The sequence below is a fragment of the Asterias amurensis genome, chromosome 2 (assembly GCF_032118995.1).
Source record: "Asterias amurensis chromosome 2, ASM3211899v1".
NCBI lineage: Eukaryota > Metazoa > Echinodermata > Asteroidea > Forcipulatida > Asteriidae > Asterias > Asterias amurensis.
The window spans coordinates 4,297,678-4,317,236 of record NC_092649.1 but is presented as its reverse complement, the minus strand read 5'-3'; the positions used below and the strand labels follow the sequence as shown (position 1 = coordinate 4,317,236).

At 39.8% G+C, this 19,559-nt stretch overlaps 1 protein-coding gene across 6 annotated transcripts in view; it reads left to right on the top strand.

Moving 5' to 3' along the window:
* Positions 1-1,021: 1,021 nt before the first annotated feature.
* LOC139954219 (acetyl-CoA carboxylase-like) overlaps positions 1,022-19,559 on the top strand; it is a 58,455-nt gene continuing 39,917 nt past the window's right edge. For 4 of the 6 annotated variants that reach the window (XR_011788068.1, XM_071953938.1, XM_071953937.1 and 1 more), the window contains exons 1-18: positions 1,022-1,180; positions 2,919-3,278; positions 5,618-5,689; positions 7,540-7,699; positions 8,187-8,325; positions 8,871-9,062; positions 10,007-10,215; positions 11,020-11,183; positions 12,370-12,526; positions 12,973-13,146; positions 13,880-13,971; positions 14,372-14,441; positions 14,563-14,726; positions 15,354-15,504; positions 16,402-16,505; positions 17,064-17,291; positions 17,805-17,999; positions 18,860-18,950. Coding sequence is in view for 5 of the 6 variants with exons in the window: in XM_071953938.1 (XP_071810039.1) it covers positions 2,992-3,278; positions 5,618-5,689; positions 7,540-7,699; positions 8,187-8,325; positions 8,871-9,062; positions 10,007-10,215; positions 11,020-11,183; positions 12,370-12,526; positions 12,973-13,146; positions 13,880-13,971; positions 14,372-14,441; positions 14,563-14,726; positions 15,354-15,504; positions 16,402-16,505; positions 17,064-17,291; positions 17,805-17,999; positions 18,860-18,950 (2,649 nt within the window). In the remaining variant the exon portion in view is untranslated. Of the gene's footprint in view, positions 1,181-2,092; positions 2,187-2,918; positions 3,279-5,617; positions 5,690-7,539; positions 7,700-8,186; positions 8,326-8,870; positions 9,063-10,006; positions 10,216-11,019; positions 11,184-12,369; positions 12,527-12,972; positions 13,147-13,879; positions 13,972-14,371; positions 14,442-14,562; positions 14,727-15,353; positions 15,505-16,401; positions 16,506-17,063; positions 17,292-17,804; positions 18,000-18,859; positions 18,951-19,559 lie in introns of those variants that run through there. The other 2 variants (XM_071953936.1, XM_071953939.1) reach the window with 2 other exon arrangements.

Here is a 19,559-nt window from a genome sequence, read left to right as displayed (position 1 = left end):
ATAAGTGAATAATGTGTTTTCGGTGGCGTTTCATGGGTGAAAATGGGGAGGGGTCTTTTCAACTTACATTTAAAAAAATTATCTGTGATTTTGTGAGCTCAGAATGTTATTTTTCAATGACTTCAACTATTAAAAGGCAATGTATACTTTTGGTTTACTCTTCAAGTTAATGACCGTAAAAACCTAATTGGGTAACAGCACAAGAGAGATGTTGAAAGGTAACTTTTACCAACAAAATTTGAATATGAGAAATGCTTCAGGCATGAAACCTTTCTTGAGCATTTGAAAGTATCCAATTCTATGCAACCAATGTGTTTTTCTGTCATTGTTAAAACACTGATATTGCTTGTGTTGGTAAACAAGTACAAGTGTAAACTGATATCTTTGACAATGAAAATATTACCAAAAATGCACCCATTTATCAGTGCGATGAACTTTTTATGAAGATAATATTTATGGTTTTGCTTCAATGTTTCTGGTCAAAATAGATTAGATTATCAAAAATTGATGAAATGTTACGCATCATCATATATATATTTTTTTTCAGGGGGGGGGGGTGTTTGTGTATTCTGTTCATGTGAAAATAATGTTTTAGGCATCTTTTACAGAAATTGTTTACGTAGAGATGTAAACCAATACTATGGAGGTTTTACAAGCCAGCTGACCGATGCTCTCTATTTTGTCTGCACCAAACACGGATCTACCATAATTGCCATTCTCGGAAAACTAAAACCCACTAAAAAGACCGCCGGCCACGCATCACTCTAGCTATCCATGCATCGCATCCGCACAGAGGACAAACTTTCTACTAACACTGTAGGCGTACATCCCGGAAGTTTTTCAAAAAATATACCACATTAACTATTTTATGTCAGTATTAGGTACGGTAAGTAGTTTTGCGCACATGTTGACGTTGTGACTTCTGCTATGCGTGCAAACATGCATCAGCCGTCGGTAATCATATCCGGTTCGTGACGTCATATCGTATGTTTTGCTAATTCTCTGGCCTGACACTAGCCACTCCACACACAATAATCAATCAGAGTTAGACCCTGGAGTGGAGCTTCGCGAGCAGAATAGTCAGAATTTATTATCTTGTCCAACAAGCTAGAATATTAGACGGTTGTTTGACACCTGAGACACGACCGACACTTATTTCATTGTGCATCTGCAAAGTAAGGTAAGCTTTAGATTAAACTGCTGTATGGAAAATGGTGTTCGAAGTTAGCTGTTTTAGAGTCCACGTTTGTTTTGGGTTTGGGAGACAATACGGCCCGGAAATCAGGGGCTGTCCCCGCCGGAGGTGTGTGGGCTTGGTTGGGTATGAGCCGGATAATGCTAAGCATCCACTCCTCCGGTCCTATGTATGGCTCCGCCATCATAACATACCTTCCTCTATTTGATCGTACAAATGTATCCTTTAAGTTTAATGATGATAACTGAACAAGTATTTGTTGTGTTTTAATTTCTTTATTTTTTTCAGTCAGTGTGATTTAAATGGAAATTGTTGTGGTATTGAGGTTTTGACTACACTAACTAATGTCTATGGATAAATAAAACACTCTAGCCCACCTTGTTGAGCTGTTAATGGCTCCGCTTTTAACATCGGTCTCATCACTGTATGAGACCGATGTTAAAAGCGGAGCCATTAACAGCTCAACAAGGTGGGCTTGGGCTAACAACACTCATACTGGTAGTATATTGGGAAGATGTTTTAATAAACAGGAAAGACTAGTAATAAACAGGAAAACAAGAAAATTGTAAAACGCGTCGCTAAACATGCACTTATAAATAAACAAATAAATAATACTGCTTGTTATTTTTTTAATATTGCTTGTCTGAACCAGTACCACACCACTTTCTGGCAATTCAACTTTCAACGTTCAGAGTGTACAGCTGGACTTGCACGATGAATAATCAGCTGATACTATATTGTTTGCTCTGTACCATGGAGGTAGGATGTCTGTACCATGCGGTATGATCAATTTATCTGATAAATCTTTTATAAATCTATGAACACATCAACTTAAAGCTTTGCATAGATTATAATTACTGTACGTTGTGCAGAACGAAAGACTTTGAGGTACCTTGTATTGTACGTGCTGCTTGTTGGTACTTGGTAGGTTTTCCTCCTGAAACTTCCGCAGGGGAACTCAACTTTGTTGGGCGCAAAACAGATTTAATGCGTAAGTATTAGGGACTACTTACTTGACTAGCTTGACTAGCTAATTGAAGCTGAGAGGAAATGGTATGGCTCTTGTTTTGGGGAATGTTCATTGTTGCGACTATTCCACACAGCCTGGAACAGTCTACAATATTCACATCTTGGGGGTCACTCAGACCTGACACTTTGTTCTTGTAAAAGCAAAGCAGTTTATACTTGGGCACTTCAGTCTATCTGGGAAAAGTTAAGTATTTACTGTAACATTTTAAGGGGCATTGAGGCAATAGTCTAGTAGTGCGTCTAGTGTCAAAGTCGCAACTATTGATAGCTAAGTTGGGTCATGACTACCATTTTCCAACTACTCAGTTAATCGTGCCGCCACAATTAGTCCCGCCCCCTGGCTTGGTGAGTGAACCAATTGTGTTGACTCATGACTTTTTACGCCAGTATAATTTCTTTACGAAACATCAACATCAGTGACACAATCCTTCAATCCTTTCAACAACAAAAATTATTGTGCCTGCGACAAACAATATGCCGCAATGCATCTTAGAAATTAAAAATTAGTTGTGACTGGTGTCGGGTACATGTAGTAAATTTCAATAGTCGCCCAGGCCTAGCTTGTACCCGGGCATCGAGGGCCTCCATGGGCTCCAAATTGCCTCTGTGCGCTACCACTATCAGGCATGATGTATGCAACTTTGTCACAGCTATTTGTTCTGTAACTAATGATGTTGAGTTTTTTGTCTTTCAGAAAAACTAGCAAGTCTTCATGAGATAAAATGCAGAAATTTTTCAACCAGTGACTGTTCCAAATTCCGTTCATCATGTCGACCAATAATGCCGAAACTAACGTCGATGCCACAAAGGCGGTGAAGAACGGCACTAATGGCACTGCCTCGCCCACCAATGGTGCTAATGGTGCCACTTCATCCACCAATGAAAAAGGGAAACCACGAAAGGAGAGCCTTAAGCGTGTTGTATTCAGTTTGTCAGAGGACCCCATAGACGAAGACATGATAAGTGGTCAGGATCCGATGAGCAATGAAGGGGAAAGCCCCGTGTTTACAAATCAAGAGGAGAAGGCTAAAGGCATTGACACCAAGCGGTCACGGTAAGTTATAACACGTAACAACCAAAGTAGAGTTAATATTGACAACTCTGTTACTATTCACTAGTGTGACCCCTCCCTACACAAAAACAATTTTATTTTTAAACAAAACACTAATATTGACACAGCACTATTGCAAAGTTTCATTGAGACAATGTGATAAAGAAAACTTTCAGTACAAACTAACTTGTCACGATGCACTATGCACTACTTAACTGTTGCTTTTAAAAAGTCTCTCAAATTCCAAACGTTTCCATTGTGAATGTGGGCTGCATGAATGTGACTCTGAAAGCCTGCCAGGGCTTTTTCCAAACCTTTGCTTAGGCTCCAGCTTAGATCCCAATTTAATAGAATTCAAGCACAAAAAGCAGCTCAGGACAGTAAAAATGATGCTTACCAGAATAAAGGTAATCAAATCAGTCAAAATACCTTTCCACATGCCTGGTGACTGGTAGCCTGCTTATTTTTTTCCTCAGTTGAAGACTGTCCTTTTAAGAAAACTGTGCGCGCAGGAAGAAAAAAAACTGCAACTTTGGGAACACACAATCTGAGAGACGGTTCATGCTGCTAAAGGTTTCTCTAATTGAAATGAAACCACATTCCTCAGAAGGGAATTGTTTCTCAAAACACAAAATCAATAGCTGCAGTACTTTTAAATCGCAAGTAAGTTTTTATGTATGGTAATTAATTTTTGGAGTAAATACCGAAGGTAAAGCCTCCATTTAAAACACTGTTCAAAATGCACCAATATGAACACCTGCTCATGAATTGATGACGGAGCCCAAGATGAAGCAAGATTCTATGCCTAGGTTTGGACAAAAGCCTCTATTCTCCAATCCCCTCCCATAGAATAGAGTTGTGTTGTATTCATGGTCAGATGGTAACCTATATTGCATTGATTCTTGAATGACCTTGCTCTGTTTGAATGGTTAATGTAGTTCTTTGGAGATCACACCATATTTGTTTTTTGGACCTGTTTGCTCTGTTAAAATCCTTGCTGATAATTTTGACTGATTGTTTCATGACTACGGAAAATGTGTACTTAAAGGTATGTGTATTGTTCAATGGCCTGAAAAAAATGTATGACATGGGTTTCAAAGTTCATGCTTTTATATCAATTGGTGAAAGGCAGCTTTGCTAGGAATGGGAAACTATTGTGTGTGTATGTTATAATCAATATATTATCTCATGTGTTTCTATAGACTCCTTGCAGTAGGCATCATACATGTAATGTTGCATTCCTCTTTTGTTTTGGCTCCCTTTTTGCAAAAAACATCAATTGAAAACCATAGAATGCTCCAGATTGCACAGAGGGGCTAAAGCCGCTTTTAAAACCAAGATAAACACTAAGTAGAAAACACTATGAAGACCTTGTTTCAATTCAGTGGCCTGCCAAACATCCAAGATTTTGGATCCAAAATACCACACAGTTTTTGCACTTTTTAAGCAGCTCAATGGAAATATGACATGTTTAGTGACTATAAAAGAAGTATGGGTACCCCCCCCCCCAAATTGGACCCTTTTTTATATCCAGCAAAAGATATTGATGTTACTTGCACGGAGTCTATAGAATTTGTGTAGAAATGTTAGTAGAGAAGTTGATGTATCATTTGTTTCTGTTTTTACCTCTAGGTGAACCTTTTGTTACCATGACTATCAATCATCTTTGATCATCCTTTAATTAATAATCATGGTGTTTGGGTCCAACCAACCAAAGAAAAACAAACTCATGCTCAATCAAAATCAAAATCAACTACCATTTTCATTCTTTTCATGATTTTCACTGAAATTTATCTGGATTTTCTTATTTAAAATTTGTTTTTCTATGGAATGAGTTCAAAAATTTGATATGAATGTCTTAAAGGGGCAGTGTCATTATGATGAAAGCAGGCTTGTGGCTGTAAATTATGGAATTATGAACTCTCACCAAGTTACTGCAAGAGACCTCCCTTTGTATCATATCTATGGACAGCGCACCTCAATGCCGGTGCAGTAACTGGGTAGTTATTCCATGTGTTGCCAGTTGCCACAGACCTGCTTTAAGGATGGCGACACAGCCCCTTTAAGTAGATTCCGGTTCTACCAAGGTTTTATTTGCATGATTTGTACAATGACCAGGTACCGGAATCACACAAATGGAAAACCCCAAAATGTCCATCCAAGCGGAACGTTTTGTTGAACAAAATTCTTTACGATGCAACAAAGGTTCACAATCGAGTCCAAACCTTATGTAGTCTTTATGTTCCAGAAGAATGTGTAGAGATTGCTGTTTTTTGTTTACCTGAGTCTTATTGTGTTTGCATGTGTGTGTATGGTGCCCTTTGTTTTACTTGATTCTACAGTTGTCAGTCCCTTCAGCATCACCAGCCATGCCCTGCTTCATTATTAAGCCAAAAAAGGTCCTCATTCGATGAGTAAGTACCATCTACATAGTACCAGTACAAGTTCATTTTGTTTTATTGTTGTCTAGGTGCCTTGATCGGTTTTATGGATAACTGTGCTTTACCACATTTTTATTAGTATCCCAATGCCAGACATTTTCTGGCAGATCAATTTCTTTTTGGTCATTAAACTTTATTTCTTGATTGGCATACAATGCAGAGAACGATTTCGACCAGGACTTTTGGTGAGCAAGAAATTTAGACGGGAAATATTTTGAGCACACAGAATGCAAATCCTGTTTTCGGTAGCAATTATAACATTTAGTGAAGCATTTTGCTCTTCTATGCAAGGGAAACTGCTCACTGACACATGAAAACAATCTTAAAATGAACTCTTTTTACCAGCCCCTTTTCCTTACAGCATTTAAAAAAAAAAATTTATAAACATTTTGTGAAGCCCTATTGGTCACAAAATGAAGTAGAAGAAAACGTAACTTAAATTGTTGAATTTTTTATATAAAATTGATTTTTTTTGGGTCATCAATAGAAAAACTAACAAAGACATTCTTTCATGTTTCACACTGGTACGGCTTTGTCAGGAAAATTTCACCTCTTGTTCTTCTTTTTCACAAATTTGTTTTCCACCTGAAGTTGACAAGTTTAGTTTCACCCACACTTTAATTCTGATGTCAAAAATAACCTTAATGTGACACCAATTTATTGTTACTAACAAAACCACAACGTCATTCATGACATAATCACCGGTGACAATGTCATTCATGACATAATCACCAGTGACAATGTCATTCATGACATAATCACCGGTGACAATGTCATTCATGACATAATCACCGGTGACAACGTCATTCATGACATAATCACCGGTGACAATGTCATTCATGACATAATCACCGGTCACAAAGTCATTCATGACATAATCACCGGTGACAATGTCATTCATGACATAATCATCGGTGACAATGTCATTCATGACATATTCACCGGTGACAATGTCATTCATGACATAATCACCGGTGACAATGTCATTCATGACATAATCACCGGTGACAATGTCATTCATGACATAATCACCGGTGACAATGTCATTCATGACATAATCACCGGTGACAATGTCATTCATGACATATTCACCGGTGACAATGTCATTCATGACATATTCACCGGTGACAATGTCATTCATGACATATTCACCGGTGACAATGTCATTCATGACATAATCACTGGTGACAACGTCATTCATGACATAATCACTGGTGACAATGTCATTCATGACAACCGGTGACAACGTCATTCATGACATGATCACCGGTGACAACGTCATTCATGAAATAATCACCGGTGACAGCGTTATTCATGACACAATCCCCAGTGACAAGCTCTTCATGGTCATGACCCCAAATCAAAAACTGTCGACTGTGCTTTATAACCATTTGGGAGTCAACACATAGCCCAATTTCACAAAACTGTTCAGCAAAAAATACTGACAAAAAAAATTGCCAAGTCACAACAATGTAAACTTTATCGAATGTTTGCTGGTATTTTGTTTTTGCTAAGCAAGATTTTCCTTTGCTTAGCAGGTTCTTGTGCTTACAGGCTTTTATGAAATTGGGCCCAGGTAAACGCGACCGCTGTATCGCCTAAAGTTTACACTACAACCTTTGTATAAGAGTCAGTGTCATTGACTCCCAAAATAGTGCAACCAAGATTATTGTGAAGATGACATCAGGAAATTGAGTCAATTGATTCTTTCCTCCCGTGTAGTTCAGGATTGTGTAATTATGTTCAAGTCAATAAGCACGCATCTTAACATCAACTATCTGTTTTTATGTATGGTTTAAATAATGGCTCTTTGCGTTTAACAGCTTTCGCCACACTATGTCTGGCATGAACTTGGTCGACCTTGGCAATCAGCCAATCAGTAAGAGCGAATGGAGACAAGGAAAGCGTGACAGCAAGGATTTCTCTGTTGCCACGCCCACCGAGTTTGTCAAGAAGTTTGGTGGAGACTATGTCATCAATAAGGTAATTTGGGGTTCTTTGTCTTTGTTTTTGATCATTAAATGCAGGAAGTGTTTAGACTAAATGGATAGTACATCATTGTTTACAGGGAGAGGCAACTAAAGCTCGGTTTATTCTTCCTGCGAATGCGAAGAAAATGTTTACGCCACAGGGCTGTAAGGAGTTGACCCTAACTCAACTATTGCGAATTTTAGACGTCAAAATTCATACCACATTTGCAGGAAGTATGAAACGGGCTTATTTTCTATCGTCTTGTTTATAGTAAACGAATCCTGTACAGTAGGTCCTGTATACCCAGATTGGCAGTGCATTTAAAGGAACCCAAAACTGTAGAAGAGAAGGGATTTCTGGTTCACATAGCAAGCACTTTGTTTACAATGTTCCTCGGGCTTGCGATCTGCAGTGATCAAGTTCACTTATGAGGCATCCTTCGTTTCATTACCATAAATTTATTATAAATAAATTTAACATGTCTTAAAACTCCCACCAGGTTCTGATTGCTAACAATGGCATTGCAGCAGTCAAGTGCATGCGTTCCATCAGACGATGGGCGTTCGAGGTGTTCCGCAGTGATAGAGCCATACGTTTTGTTGTCATGGTAACACCAGAGGATCTGACGGCTAATGCTGGTGAGTGAAAAGGTTGGGGTTTGCAGACACACCTTTCAAATTTTTATGAAATTTCTTTCGGCACTGAACTACAAGGTCATTAAATTCTGTTGTGTCCGAGCGGATAAGAGCGCCAACATTAGCTCTGGTGTTTCTGATCAGCAAAGTGTGGGTTCAAGTCCTGGTCATGACACTAATGTGTCCTTAAAGCAAGGAAATTAATCATTAATGCTTTTTGGAAAAAAAGGACTGTTCCATTTTTTAAGGATTTGGGTACATTTTGTAACACAAAACACAATGTCCACAGATTTACATTAAACTTGACACCGTTTGAAGAGAATGATAGTAGAAAGCGTTCCTTAAAATATTGGTTGCTGAGGTGCTGTAGTTTTTGAGAAATGAATGAACAATGTCAGTCTGTGGACATTGTGTTTTTTGTCCTACAAAAAGTACATAGACCCTGTAACGAAGTGAAGCCAAACTGACTCAAAGCCGAGGTTATATCGTTTCCTTGTTGTTATAATGTTTGGTGTTTGTGAAATAATGAAGATTTCTTTACTCCACAGAGTACATCAAGCACGCTGACCACTACGTACCAGTACCAGGGGGTTCTAATAACAACAACTACGCTAATGTGGAACTGATTCTTGATATCGCTAAGAGAGAGCAGGTAGATGCAGTTTGGGCGGGGTGGGGACACGCCTCGGAGTACCCTAAACTACCCGAGATGCTCCACAAGACTAATATTGCTTTCATTGGTGAGTAATTTATGGTTTGTGAGTAACTTATTAATATGTTTGGTTTGCGGTAACACCATGTGTGTTCTTAGAAAACTGTCTTTCTTTATTCTACTACCGCTGAGTAGGTGGTAGCGTTTGTGAGATATTGCAAAAAATCTTGAGTTATTATGTCTAGATGCAGAAAGAATCCTCTGTAAATGGAATGCACAATCTGAGACACGTTTTCTCAGATAAAAAAACTGGGGGAATAAAAACAGATTTTATTTTTTTTCGTGACCACATTACTTTGAAGTGGAATGAATCTCAAGTTGCTTTTAACTATCGAAAGGTGCTATACTTTCTATACCAGTAAATTTGTTTGGCACCCCTGGACAAAGATATTGACAAAATTGGGAGACCGCCAGGGCTAGGTAGCTCAGTTGGTATAGCGCCGGCAAGTTAATCAGGAGGTTGTCGGTTCAAGTCCCACTCTAGTCAATTTGTTCGAGCCCAAATCAAGTAAGTTTGTATTACCATTAGTTTACGGAGCAATAACCAAACAGATACCTTCCCTTTAAAGGCAGTGGACACTATCGGTAATTACTCAAAAAAAGTATAAGCATAAAACCTTACTTGGTAACGAGTAATGGGGAGAGGTTGATAGTATAAAACACTGTGAGAAACGGCTCCCTCTGAAGTGATGTAGTTTTCGAGAAAGAAGTAGTTTTCCACGAATTTGATTTCGAGACCTCGGATATAGAATTTGAGGTCTCGCAATCATGCATCTGAAAGCTCAAAACTTCGTGTGACAAGGTGCTTTTTTCTTTCATTATTATCTCCCAACTTAGAAGACCAATTGAGCTCAAATTTTCACAGGTTTGTTACTTTAATGCATATGTTGAGATACACCAAGTGCGAAGACTGGTCTTTGACAATTACCAATATTGTCCAGGCTCTTTAAATCTTAACTCTTCTTCTCTTAGGTCCCTCTGAGAAGGCCATGTGGGCCCTTGGTGATAAGATTGCCTCGTCTATCGTTGCCCAGAGTGCCAACGTGCCCACATTGCCCTGGAGTGGAGATGCCCTATCCATAAGTTGGACGGAAGAGGACGCCCGTAGCGGTAACATCATTACAGTCCCGCCTGATATTTATCAGAAGGGATGTGTCAATGATGTAGAGGACGCTTTGAAGGTACCAATTTTCCTCTCCAAATTTTCTAAGACAAACTGTTTATTGCTTGTGACTGGTTCCCTTCTTAAGCTGTATTTTAAGCAGCTGAAAACCTTTGTATCATTGGGTCCAGGGCCCGATTTCTAAGAGCTGCTTAATAATTTTGCTTTACCAAAAAAAATCCTTGCTTAGTAAAATCAGATTACCGGCCAAGACTCCACTCAATTGTTATGCTAACTAAACAAAAGCAAGATACTGGTCACAAGCAATACGACATGAAATTTTGGCCAGTAACATGTATAAAATAACAAGCTGTTTTCGTGCTTAAAGGAACACATTGCCTTGGATCGGTCGAGTTGGTCTTTGAAAAGCATTTGTAACCGTTTGTTATAAAATGCATATATGGGTGGAAAGATGTTGTAACAATGATCCACACAACCATGCCTCGAAATTGCGCGGTTTTCCTTTTACCTCGTCGACTAACATGGTCAGCCATTTATGGGAGTCAATTTTTTGACTCCCATAAATGGCCGACCATGTTAGTTCGCAAAGAAAAAGGAAACCACGCAATTTCGAACCACACAAACACCACACAAACTTTCAGAAAGATAGGTTATTGCAGTGATGAATTATGAGACCCAATTATGTAGCATGGTTTACAAGGTGCTACGGCGCATACAGCAGCCACTCTGATCACACCAGAGTTTGAATTCGGTGCTCTGAATCACTCGGCCATGACACCCCTTGTTGCTCTTAACCGCTCAGCCACTATACCTCAAAACTAGAAACAGCTTCATTTGTTTGTTTTGTTGTTGTTTTTTCCAGCAAGCTGAGCGCATTGGTTTCCCTGTTATGGTGAAAGCTTCCGAAGGTGGTGGAGGCAAGGGCATCCGGAAAGTAGAAAATAAGGAGGACTTTGCTAGTCTATTTAGACAAGTACAAAATGAAGTACCTGGATCGCCAGTCTTTGTCATGAAGCTTGCTAAGAGGTAAGTTGGTCTTATTGTACAAAAAAGGTAGAGGACTTTGCTAGTTTTTTTTAAATGGACTAGGAAAGTCGTCTGCCTTCTTTCATACACTGTGCGTTCGATTAGCTTCCCCGTGTCAACCCCTGTGTGCTCATCTGGGTTAGCCCCTGACAACAGCTAATCAAACGATCACTCACCCTCTCGTGGTGATGTCATGTACCCCGGGCCAGCCCCAAGTGACCCACTTCACAAGTAGGGCACTTGGGGCTTATCCTAGGTGAGCCCCTGGAATGACGCCAAAGCTATTAGAACGTACCGGGGGCAGATCGGGGCCGACCCCGCGGAAGCTAATTGAACGCACCTTATATATGCAGGTGATGGGGGCAAACATATCCGGAAAGTAGAAAATAAGGAGGAATAAGGTTTTGTCAAAAAAAATACTACACTGCCAACTCCATCTGTCTACTCTACACTATTGTCTCACTCAACCTTCAAGTATTTGGTCTCCGATGTATAAGAGTGAGATGCCTCTAGCCAGGAGCGCCTGCATACATACAGTTACATTTCTTTTGACAAGATTATGCAATAAAACATCAGAACCATGGTTCTAATTTCATAAAGCTGATTAACAGAAGATTCTGCTTAGCAAATTCCTTTGCTTAGCAAGAAATAAGTGGGATACCAGGCACAGCAATAGTAACTGTTCGGTACTTTGGCTGGTAACCTATTTTTGCTAAGCAAGATTTTTCTGTGCTTAGCAAGTTTTTTGTGCTTACATGCTTTATGAAATTGGGCCCAAAACACAGATTCTTGCTAAGAGTGGTTGGTTGAAGGGTTAAACTACTAAATCCATCAAATTAAATCAAAGTTTTATGATGGACTTTAAAAGAATTTGACTGAGAAGGTTTCTGTTAATAGTCAGTGAGAAGATCTTGAAGATCTTTGTACCAAAATGCCGAACAGACAAAAAGCTGCAAGGTCTTTTTCCACTCAACCAAAAAGGTAAAAGTAAAAGCTATGACCTGAATTGACATTTTCAAAAAATGTCTTCTTAATCCAACGGATTATGAGTTAATCCAACGGTTCTTTTCAGAACCAGCCCAACTCATTTAGAGATTGTTATTACATGGTGTTACCGCAAACTCTTCTATATCGTATTTCCACCATGCAAAGTTTCAAATGCCACTTATGTCATCTTCTTTTTCAGTGCAAGGCATTTAGAAGTTCAACTGATCGCTGATAAGTATGGCAACGCTATCTCTCTATTTGGTCGTGATTGCTCCATCCAGCGCCGTCATCAGAAGATCATTGAGGAGGCGCCTGCAACGGTCGCTCAACCTAGCGTCTTCAGAGAGATGGAGAAGGTATGTCATTGCTTTAGTATAAGGCCGTGTCCGAATTGGGGACTTCGGCTACAGCTACGTCTATATCAGCGCGTCTACCAGTGTTGAAGAATAGCAGACGCGCGCACCCTAGCCGTAGCTGTAGTCGAAGTCGCCATTTCGGACACGGCCTAAGCCATTTGCGAGTTAAATTTGAATAGTGTCTGGTACAATGACTTGCTTAGTTACAATGCACCCTTTACATTTGAATTCCTCAGACTATCCAGACAGTTGCTACGCCACGTGATTAGGGGCAAGCTTTTGTATAGCAAGCTCCAGAATGAGCAAACCCTGGTACCATTGTGCCATACACATTCATTCAGAATTCACCGTCCCTTTTACTTAACTACGCAAAAACACAAAACCAACGTGCAACATTTGATGTAACTTTTGTCCACTTTGAACCCTAACTCTTACCTCTAAACTAGGCTGCCGTCAAGCTCGCCAAGCTGGTAGGCTACGTCAGTGCAGGGACCGTGGAATACCTCTACAACGACCATGATAGCTCCTTCTACTTTCTGGAGTTGAACCCACGTCTTCAAGTTGAACATCCCTGCACTGAGATGGTAGCTGGGGTCAATCTGCCGGCCTTGCAGTTTCAGGTGAGATTCACTCGTAGCTTCGGGATCATTTGCCGTCAAGTTGACAAACCCTTCAAAACCTTACAACTGAGTGGGTTATGTCAGCAGCAGAGTTTGGGTTCAGTTGAAGCCTTGAGGCACTTGGCTATTGTTGCTTCATAAAAAGTTGTGACAATTGTGCATACTGCTGTACCAGCCAGGGCCCAATTTCATAGAGCTGCTTAAGCAAAAAATTTTGCTTAAGCAAAAAATTCATTGCTTAGTAAAATCAGATTACCGGCCAAGACGCCACTCAATTGTAATGCTAAGTAAACAACAGCTTAATATTAGTCATAAGCAATGTATATGGCAGGACATTTTGGCCAGTAACATGTGTAAAATAGGCGAGCTATTTTCGTGCTTAAGCAAATTTTTTGCTTAAGCAGCTCTATGAAATTGGCCCCAGGCTAGTGAATGATACCCATGCCTACATCCTTATGGACTGTGAAGGGGGTAACCCTGTTTCAGCCCCAGGAGTAAGTGACGCCTTTCCCCTGGTGACAGGTGATTTGGGTCAACAGCCCAAATCAGTCAAGTGTAACCCTCACTTTAAAGTGGCCATCCAGCCTTGTGAAAGCAGACGATATCTCATAAAACTACTTCTGACTCTCACGCAAGGAAACATTTGTGTGTAGTATCTTGGTTCAAAGCCGATACCTGCAAACGACAGTTTTCAAATACGACTGAATTGCACTTGTTGTGTTTCCCTTTTCAGGTTGCCATGGGAATTCCGCTACACAGAATCAAGGACATTCGTGTTTTGTACTCTGAGAATCCTTGGGATGACACACCCATTGACTTTGATAAGTAAGTACAGATTTGTTGATCAGCTTCCTTCAATCAGTTTCAATAATTTGCGTCGGAGTCAATCGATAAATTTTGCCTGTAAGAAAGAAATCACCAGGGTTTTTAAAAGGTTAGAGCCATTCTAGACCCACAAAGTTTTGCCGAAGCATGTCATTCTATCATGGAAATACTTTGATGTGACAAGTGTAGCTAGAAAATACTTGGAAAATATAACTTTATTTACAAAAGGAGAAATTGCATTACCGGGTCCAATCCTAAAGGAACCCCTGAACATATGAAAGGAACACCGAAAAAAAAAAAAAATTGTAATTAAATAGCTGATAAAAAAAATAAGAAAATGTTTTAATATACAAATAAATAAATTAAATAAAATGTATTTTTCTATAATTTTTTCTTTCAGTCCTCGTGTGCTTCCGGAACCCAAAGGTCACGTCATTGCTTGCAGAATCACAAGTGAGAACCCCGATGAGGTAAATCTAGCCATTGTGCCCATAAATGTCCATTGTTTGTGTACAAAATAACTTGACCCATGACATGCTCTCAGTCACGGTTTTTAATATGTTTGTTTTGTTTTTTGGTTTTGCTCCTCAGGGTTTCAAGCCTAGTTCTGGAACGGTGACGGAGCTCAACTTCCACAGTAACAAGAACGTTTGGGGTTACTTCAGCGTGGCAGCATCAGGAGGCCTTCATGAGTTTGCTGACTCTCAGTTCGGCCATTGCTTCTCATGGGGAGAGGAGAGGGAGGACGCACGGGAGTGAGTAGCATTTTGTTGTTATTATTACATGTATTATTATTGTTACTATTACTACTACTTATTCAGTAATATGATAAGACAAACTAAAATACTTCCAGATGGGCTAGGAGAAACAAAATCAAATTAATTACTGTGTTGCACAAAGCCGACCCTTGTCGCACAAAGTTGTGTGCTTTCAGATCCTTGATTTCGGGACATCAAAATCTAATTCTGAGGTCTCGAAATCAAATTCACGGTAAATTATTTCTTAACTACACGCTACTTCAGAGGTAGCCGTTTCTCACAATTTCTTTATACTATCAACAGCTCTCCATTGCTTGTTGCCAAATAAGGTTTTATGCTAACAACTATTTTGAGTAATTACCAATAGTGTGTCCACTGCCTTGGAAACGGGGAGAACGGATAGTCAGTTTGAGGAGAATGGAGAGAATCGAGAGTGATCCACTCAGAGTGTGACTCAAACCAAAGTAGCTTGGCCGAGCGGATTTTTTACCAGTATTCTTACCAATCCAACAGAATGTAAACGTTGGTGCAACCGGAACGCACCCCAGGAGAGTCATTGCATTAGCGATATTCAAATTGTGCTTAAAATTATCCTAATATCCCTATGCTTTTTTCCCCCTTCAGAAACATGGTAGTGGCGTTGAAGGAGTTGTCAATCCGAGGTGATTTCAGAACCACCATTGAGTACCTTGTCATGCTTCTGGAGACTAAGAATTTCCAGAACAATGAGTTTGACACCGCCTGGCTGGATGCACTCATCTCCGAGAAAGTCCAGGTAAGAAACGAAGGGAGTTATTGCTCACGAACATAGCTTTTTCAGTGGAATTGAGACGTTGAAAGGTGTATTACTTATAAACAACCTTTAGAAGAGTGATTCTTTCATTGAAATTGTGGCTGATGGCTTGAAAGGAAGATGGTTAAAGTACTGTTAAGATTTATATACGCACAGCCACAATCTTTGGTAAACATTTTGTGTTTGTGTCCATTTTTGAACACCAGTTTGAAAACCACTGATGCAGCAGTTATCTGAATGTTATCTCTATATCAATTAACATTCTCTGTGTCAATAAGGGAATCAATGTGTGGTGAAGAGGTTTCAACTAGTGGTTTAAACCCTCGCCGAGGCCTGGACTTGATAATTTAACCGAGACGAAGTCGAGGTAAACTATCAAGAACCAGGCCCAAAATTCAAAATGCTTCTTCCTTACAGACATTTAAAACGATGTTCAAAACTCACTTGTTCAAATCTTTGTAGTTACCCCATTCTGCAGCTTGTTATTTTCTGTTAATTGTGTTTATTTGTCATGTTTATTCTGCCTTTTGTTTTGCTTATTTTGTTTATACATGTATATTGTTCTTTGTATTTTGGTGCTGTTGGCTTGGTTTAATATAGTCTTCACCAGGACACATCATGCAGCAGCATGCGCTTAGAATAGTAGTATTAAGCGCGGTATAAATTTGTATTATTATTATTATTATTCACTATCCTAGCTATAACATGGTTGGTGCTGAACTTCAGTGCTTGCCGTGTAAGGGAAGAATGAGTAGTAACATGATGCACACAAACACGCTTGAGCAAACACTTCTTGCTGAGAGTAGCACTGTTTAAAATATTTAAACCATGTCAACAGCTGTTTTCAGAACCAACACTCCTTTTTGTTTCTTCGTTCAGGTCGAGAAACCAAACACCATCCTAGGGGTAATCTGCGGAAGCCTCCACATCGCTGATTCCTCCATCAAAGAAAGTTTCGCCAACTACCAGACCTCACTTGAAAGGTACAAATATTGCGTCATTGCCAAAATGTATTAAGACAAAAAGGGTTTAATTTCATCCATCCCATAACCGTCGTGCTGGAAGCATTTGCTGTCAGGGATCTTGTTCGTCTTGAGTTTTAGGGGAGCAATTTTTTGGCCTGCCCAGTCTCAGATGTTGTCAGACCAAGACTTCCTTTGTTCGCCTCTCCGTCGCCTGCAAATAACTGTTCCATGGAGGAGGGTTTTGGGTAGGGAGTCAAGACGGACAAGTGACCAAACTTAGTGAGCTGGTAAGGTGCATATTTCCCGTCACAAAACTGTTGGATTAACTCGATGTTTCGATCAGTATGCTCTGATCGTCTGTTGGAGAAAGAGCATACTGATCGAAAACGTCGAGTTAATCCAACAGTTCTTTCCAGAACCACCCCAACTCATTTAGAGATTGTTATTACATGGTGTTACCGCAAACTCTTCTATATCTTATTTCCACCATGCAAAGTTTCAAATCCTACTTACTTAAGATTAAGAGTGATAACGGAACGCATACTTTCCCTTTAACACTTTGATTGCTCGTTACAGGGGACAAGTGCTGCCAGCCAACGTTCTGAGCAACACAAGGGAAGTAGAGATGATCTACGAGGGGTACAAGTACATCATCCGTGTAACCAGACAAGGACCTAGCAGCTACTTCCTCTGTCTTAACAACTCTACCTTAGAGGTTGACGTTCATCGTATGACGGACGGTGGAATGCTGGTGTCGTTTGATGGAAGTAGTTATACTTCATACTTCAAGGAGCAGATTGATAGGTTGGATACTCTTTTTTTTACTCATTCTCTACCTTACCCGTAGCTTAACCTTACCCTGGCTGAGTGGATAAGAGCACTGAATTCAAGCTTTGGTGTTTCTGATCAGCAGAGTGTGTGTTTGAGTCCCAGTCATGACAATTGTGTCCTTAGGCAAGACACTTAACTATTGTAAAGCCTCAGGTCCTGGGTGTTGTGTAATGCACGTATAATAACCCAGTGCACTTTCAAAATGAGAAGGGGTTCGCCCCGGTGTTCCTGGTTTGATTGGCAGCATATTGCGCCACAGCACCTTTAAAACCGTTACATGGTGCTATGTAAAAGGAGTAGGTCTCATAGTTTTACTGTAGTCCAACATACCTTGCAGGAAAACACTGAATCTTAAAGCGCCTTAAACGTCACTGAGTGACGGAAATGAGCGCTATTTAAGAAGCCACTACTACTACTACTACTACCCTTCATCTTATTCAACCCTAAATCTTATCAATCAACATCTCCATCTTCTCCATTCCCTAGTTACCGCATCACCATCGGCAACCAGACCTGCGTCTTTGAGAAGGAGAACGACCCGTCCATCTTAAGATCCTCCTCAGCAGGGAAACTCATCCAGTACCTCATCGAGGATGGAGGTCACGTCTTCAGCGATCAAGCCTACGCTGAGATTGAGGTCATGAAAATGGTCATGAGTCTACGAGTTCCAGAAAGTGGATGGTACGAACTTGCTGGACGCAACCATGGCCCAATTTCATAAAGCTGTTAAACAAAAAAACATTGCATGACAAATTTCTATGCTAAGCGAAAATTTGAGTGGGGCACCAGCCACAACAATGCAAGCTTTATGTAATTTTGGCTGGTAACCTGTTTCTGCTGAGCGATACTGTTCTCTGCTTAGCAAGTTTTTGTGCTTACAGGCTTTAAGAAATTGAGCCTAGTAGGCACTACCTCGCTTTGACCATGGACTAATTTCATAAAGCTATTTAGCAGAAAAATTTCTTAGCGAATTTGTGCTTAGCAAGAAATTAGTGGGGCTACCAGGCGCAGTGATGGTAAATGTATGTTTTTTCTGGCTGGTAACCTATCTTTGCTAAGCAAGAGTTTTCTCTGTGCTAAGCAAGCTTTGTGCTTCACATTCTTTATGAAATTGGGCCTTGATCCCTAATGATCCTTCTGCACTATGTGCGCATCTACCATTTGTTTTTGTGTTAATAGCAAGTACATGTATCTATTAAGCAACAATTAGCAGGGAGTACATTACATTGTATTTTGGCTGGTAACCTGTTCCTACTAAGCAATGTTTATTGTGTAAGTGCTCAACTTGGATCGCTTTTCATCTTTTTGATGTTTTCACCAGGTCCCTGAATCCAAGTTGAAATTTAAAAAACACTTGAACCCCGTCTTTGTTGATGAAGTTAAACAAGGAGGAGACTACTAGTGACCTTCCATGACCCTCTGACCTTAGACCTTTAAATTTTTCAATTTGAAATTTACTAGAGACTTTCCGAGGCAAAGTGTATCCAAATTGTAAATCCATAATCATTAACATACGTGTCATGCCATTTTACTGCCGACAGTGTTCACTTTGTTAAGCGTCCTGGTGCCGTCTTGGATCAAGGAAGTGTAGTAGCTAAACTAGACCTGGACGATCCAACAAGAGTCAATAAGGTAAAACTCTTCATTATCTTTATTCTGGTGTTGTGGACACTTTATTTGATTGTTGGTTTGTTAAGAGTGATCTTCCCAACAAGGGAACTCTGCAAATGCTCCATTAATAAAAGAGGCTAAAAAGACACATCCTTTTTATCTGGCAACTTACACCTGTTATCTCCATGTAATTCCTTTTCCAAACAGTGGAATTAATTGGGTCATACATACCCCAGTAGTGCTGCTGAATGCCCCAGACATTAATCGCTCATCCATTAATTTTAATGACCCAAGTAATTAAGTTTAAACACACTCACTCCTTGAAAAGGGTTGTATACTTTCCCAGTTTTTGTGGCCAAACCTTGAAACTGGACATTATTGGTAACTACTCAAAATAATTGTTAGCATAAGAACTTACCTGGTAACAGGCAATGGGAGCCTGTTGATAGTATAAAACATTGTGAGAAACAGCTCCCTCTGAAGTATCATAGTTTTTGAGAAAGAAGTAATTTTCCATAAATTTGATTTCGAGACCTCAGAAATAGATTTTGAGGTCCTGAAATCAAGCATCTGAAAGCACACAACTTTGTGACAAGGGTGTTTTTTTTCTTTCATTATTCTCTTGCAACT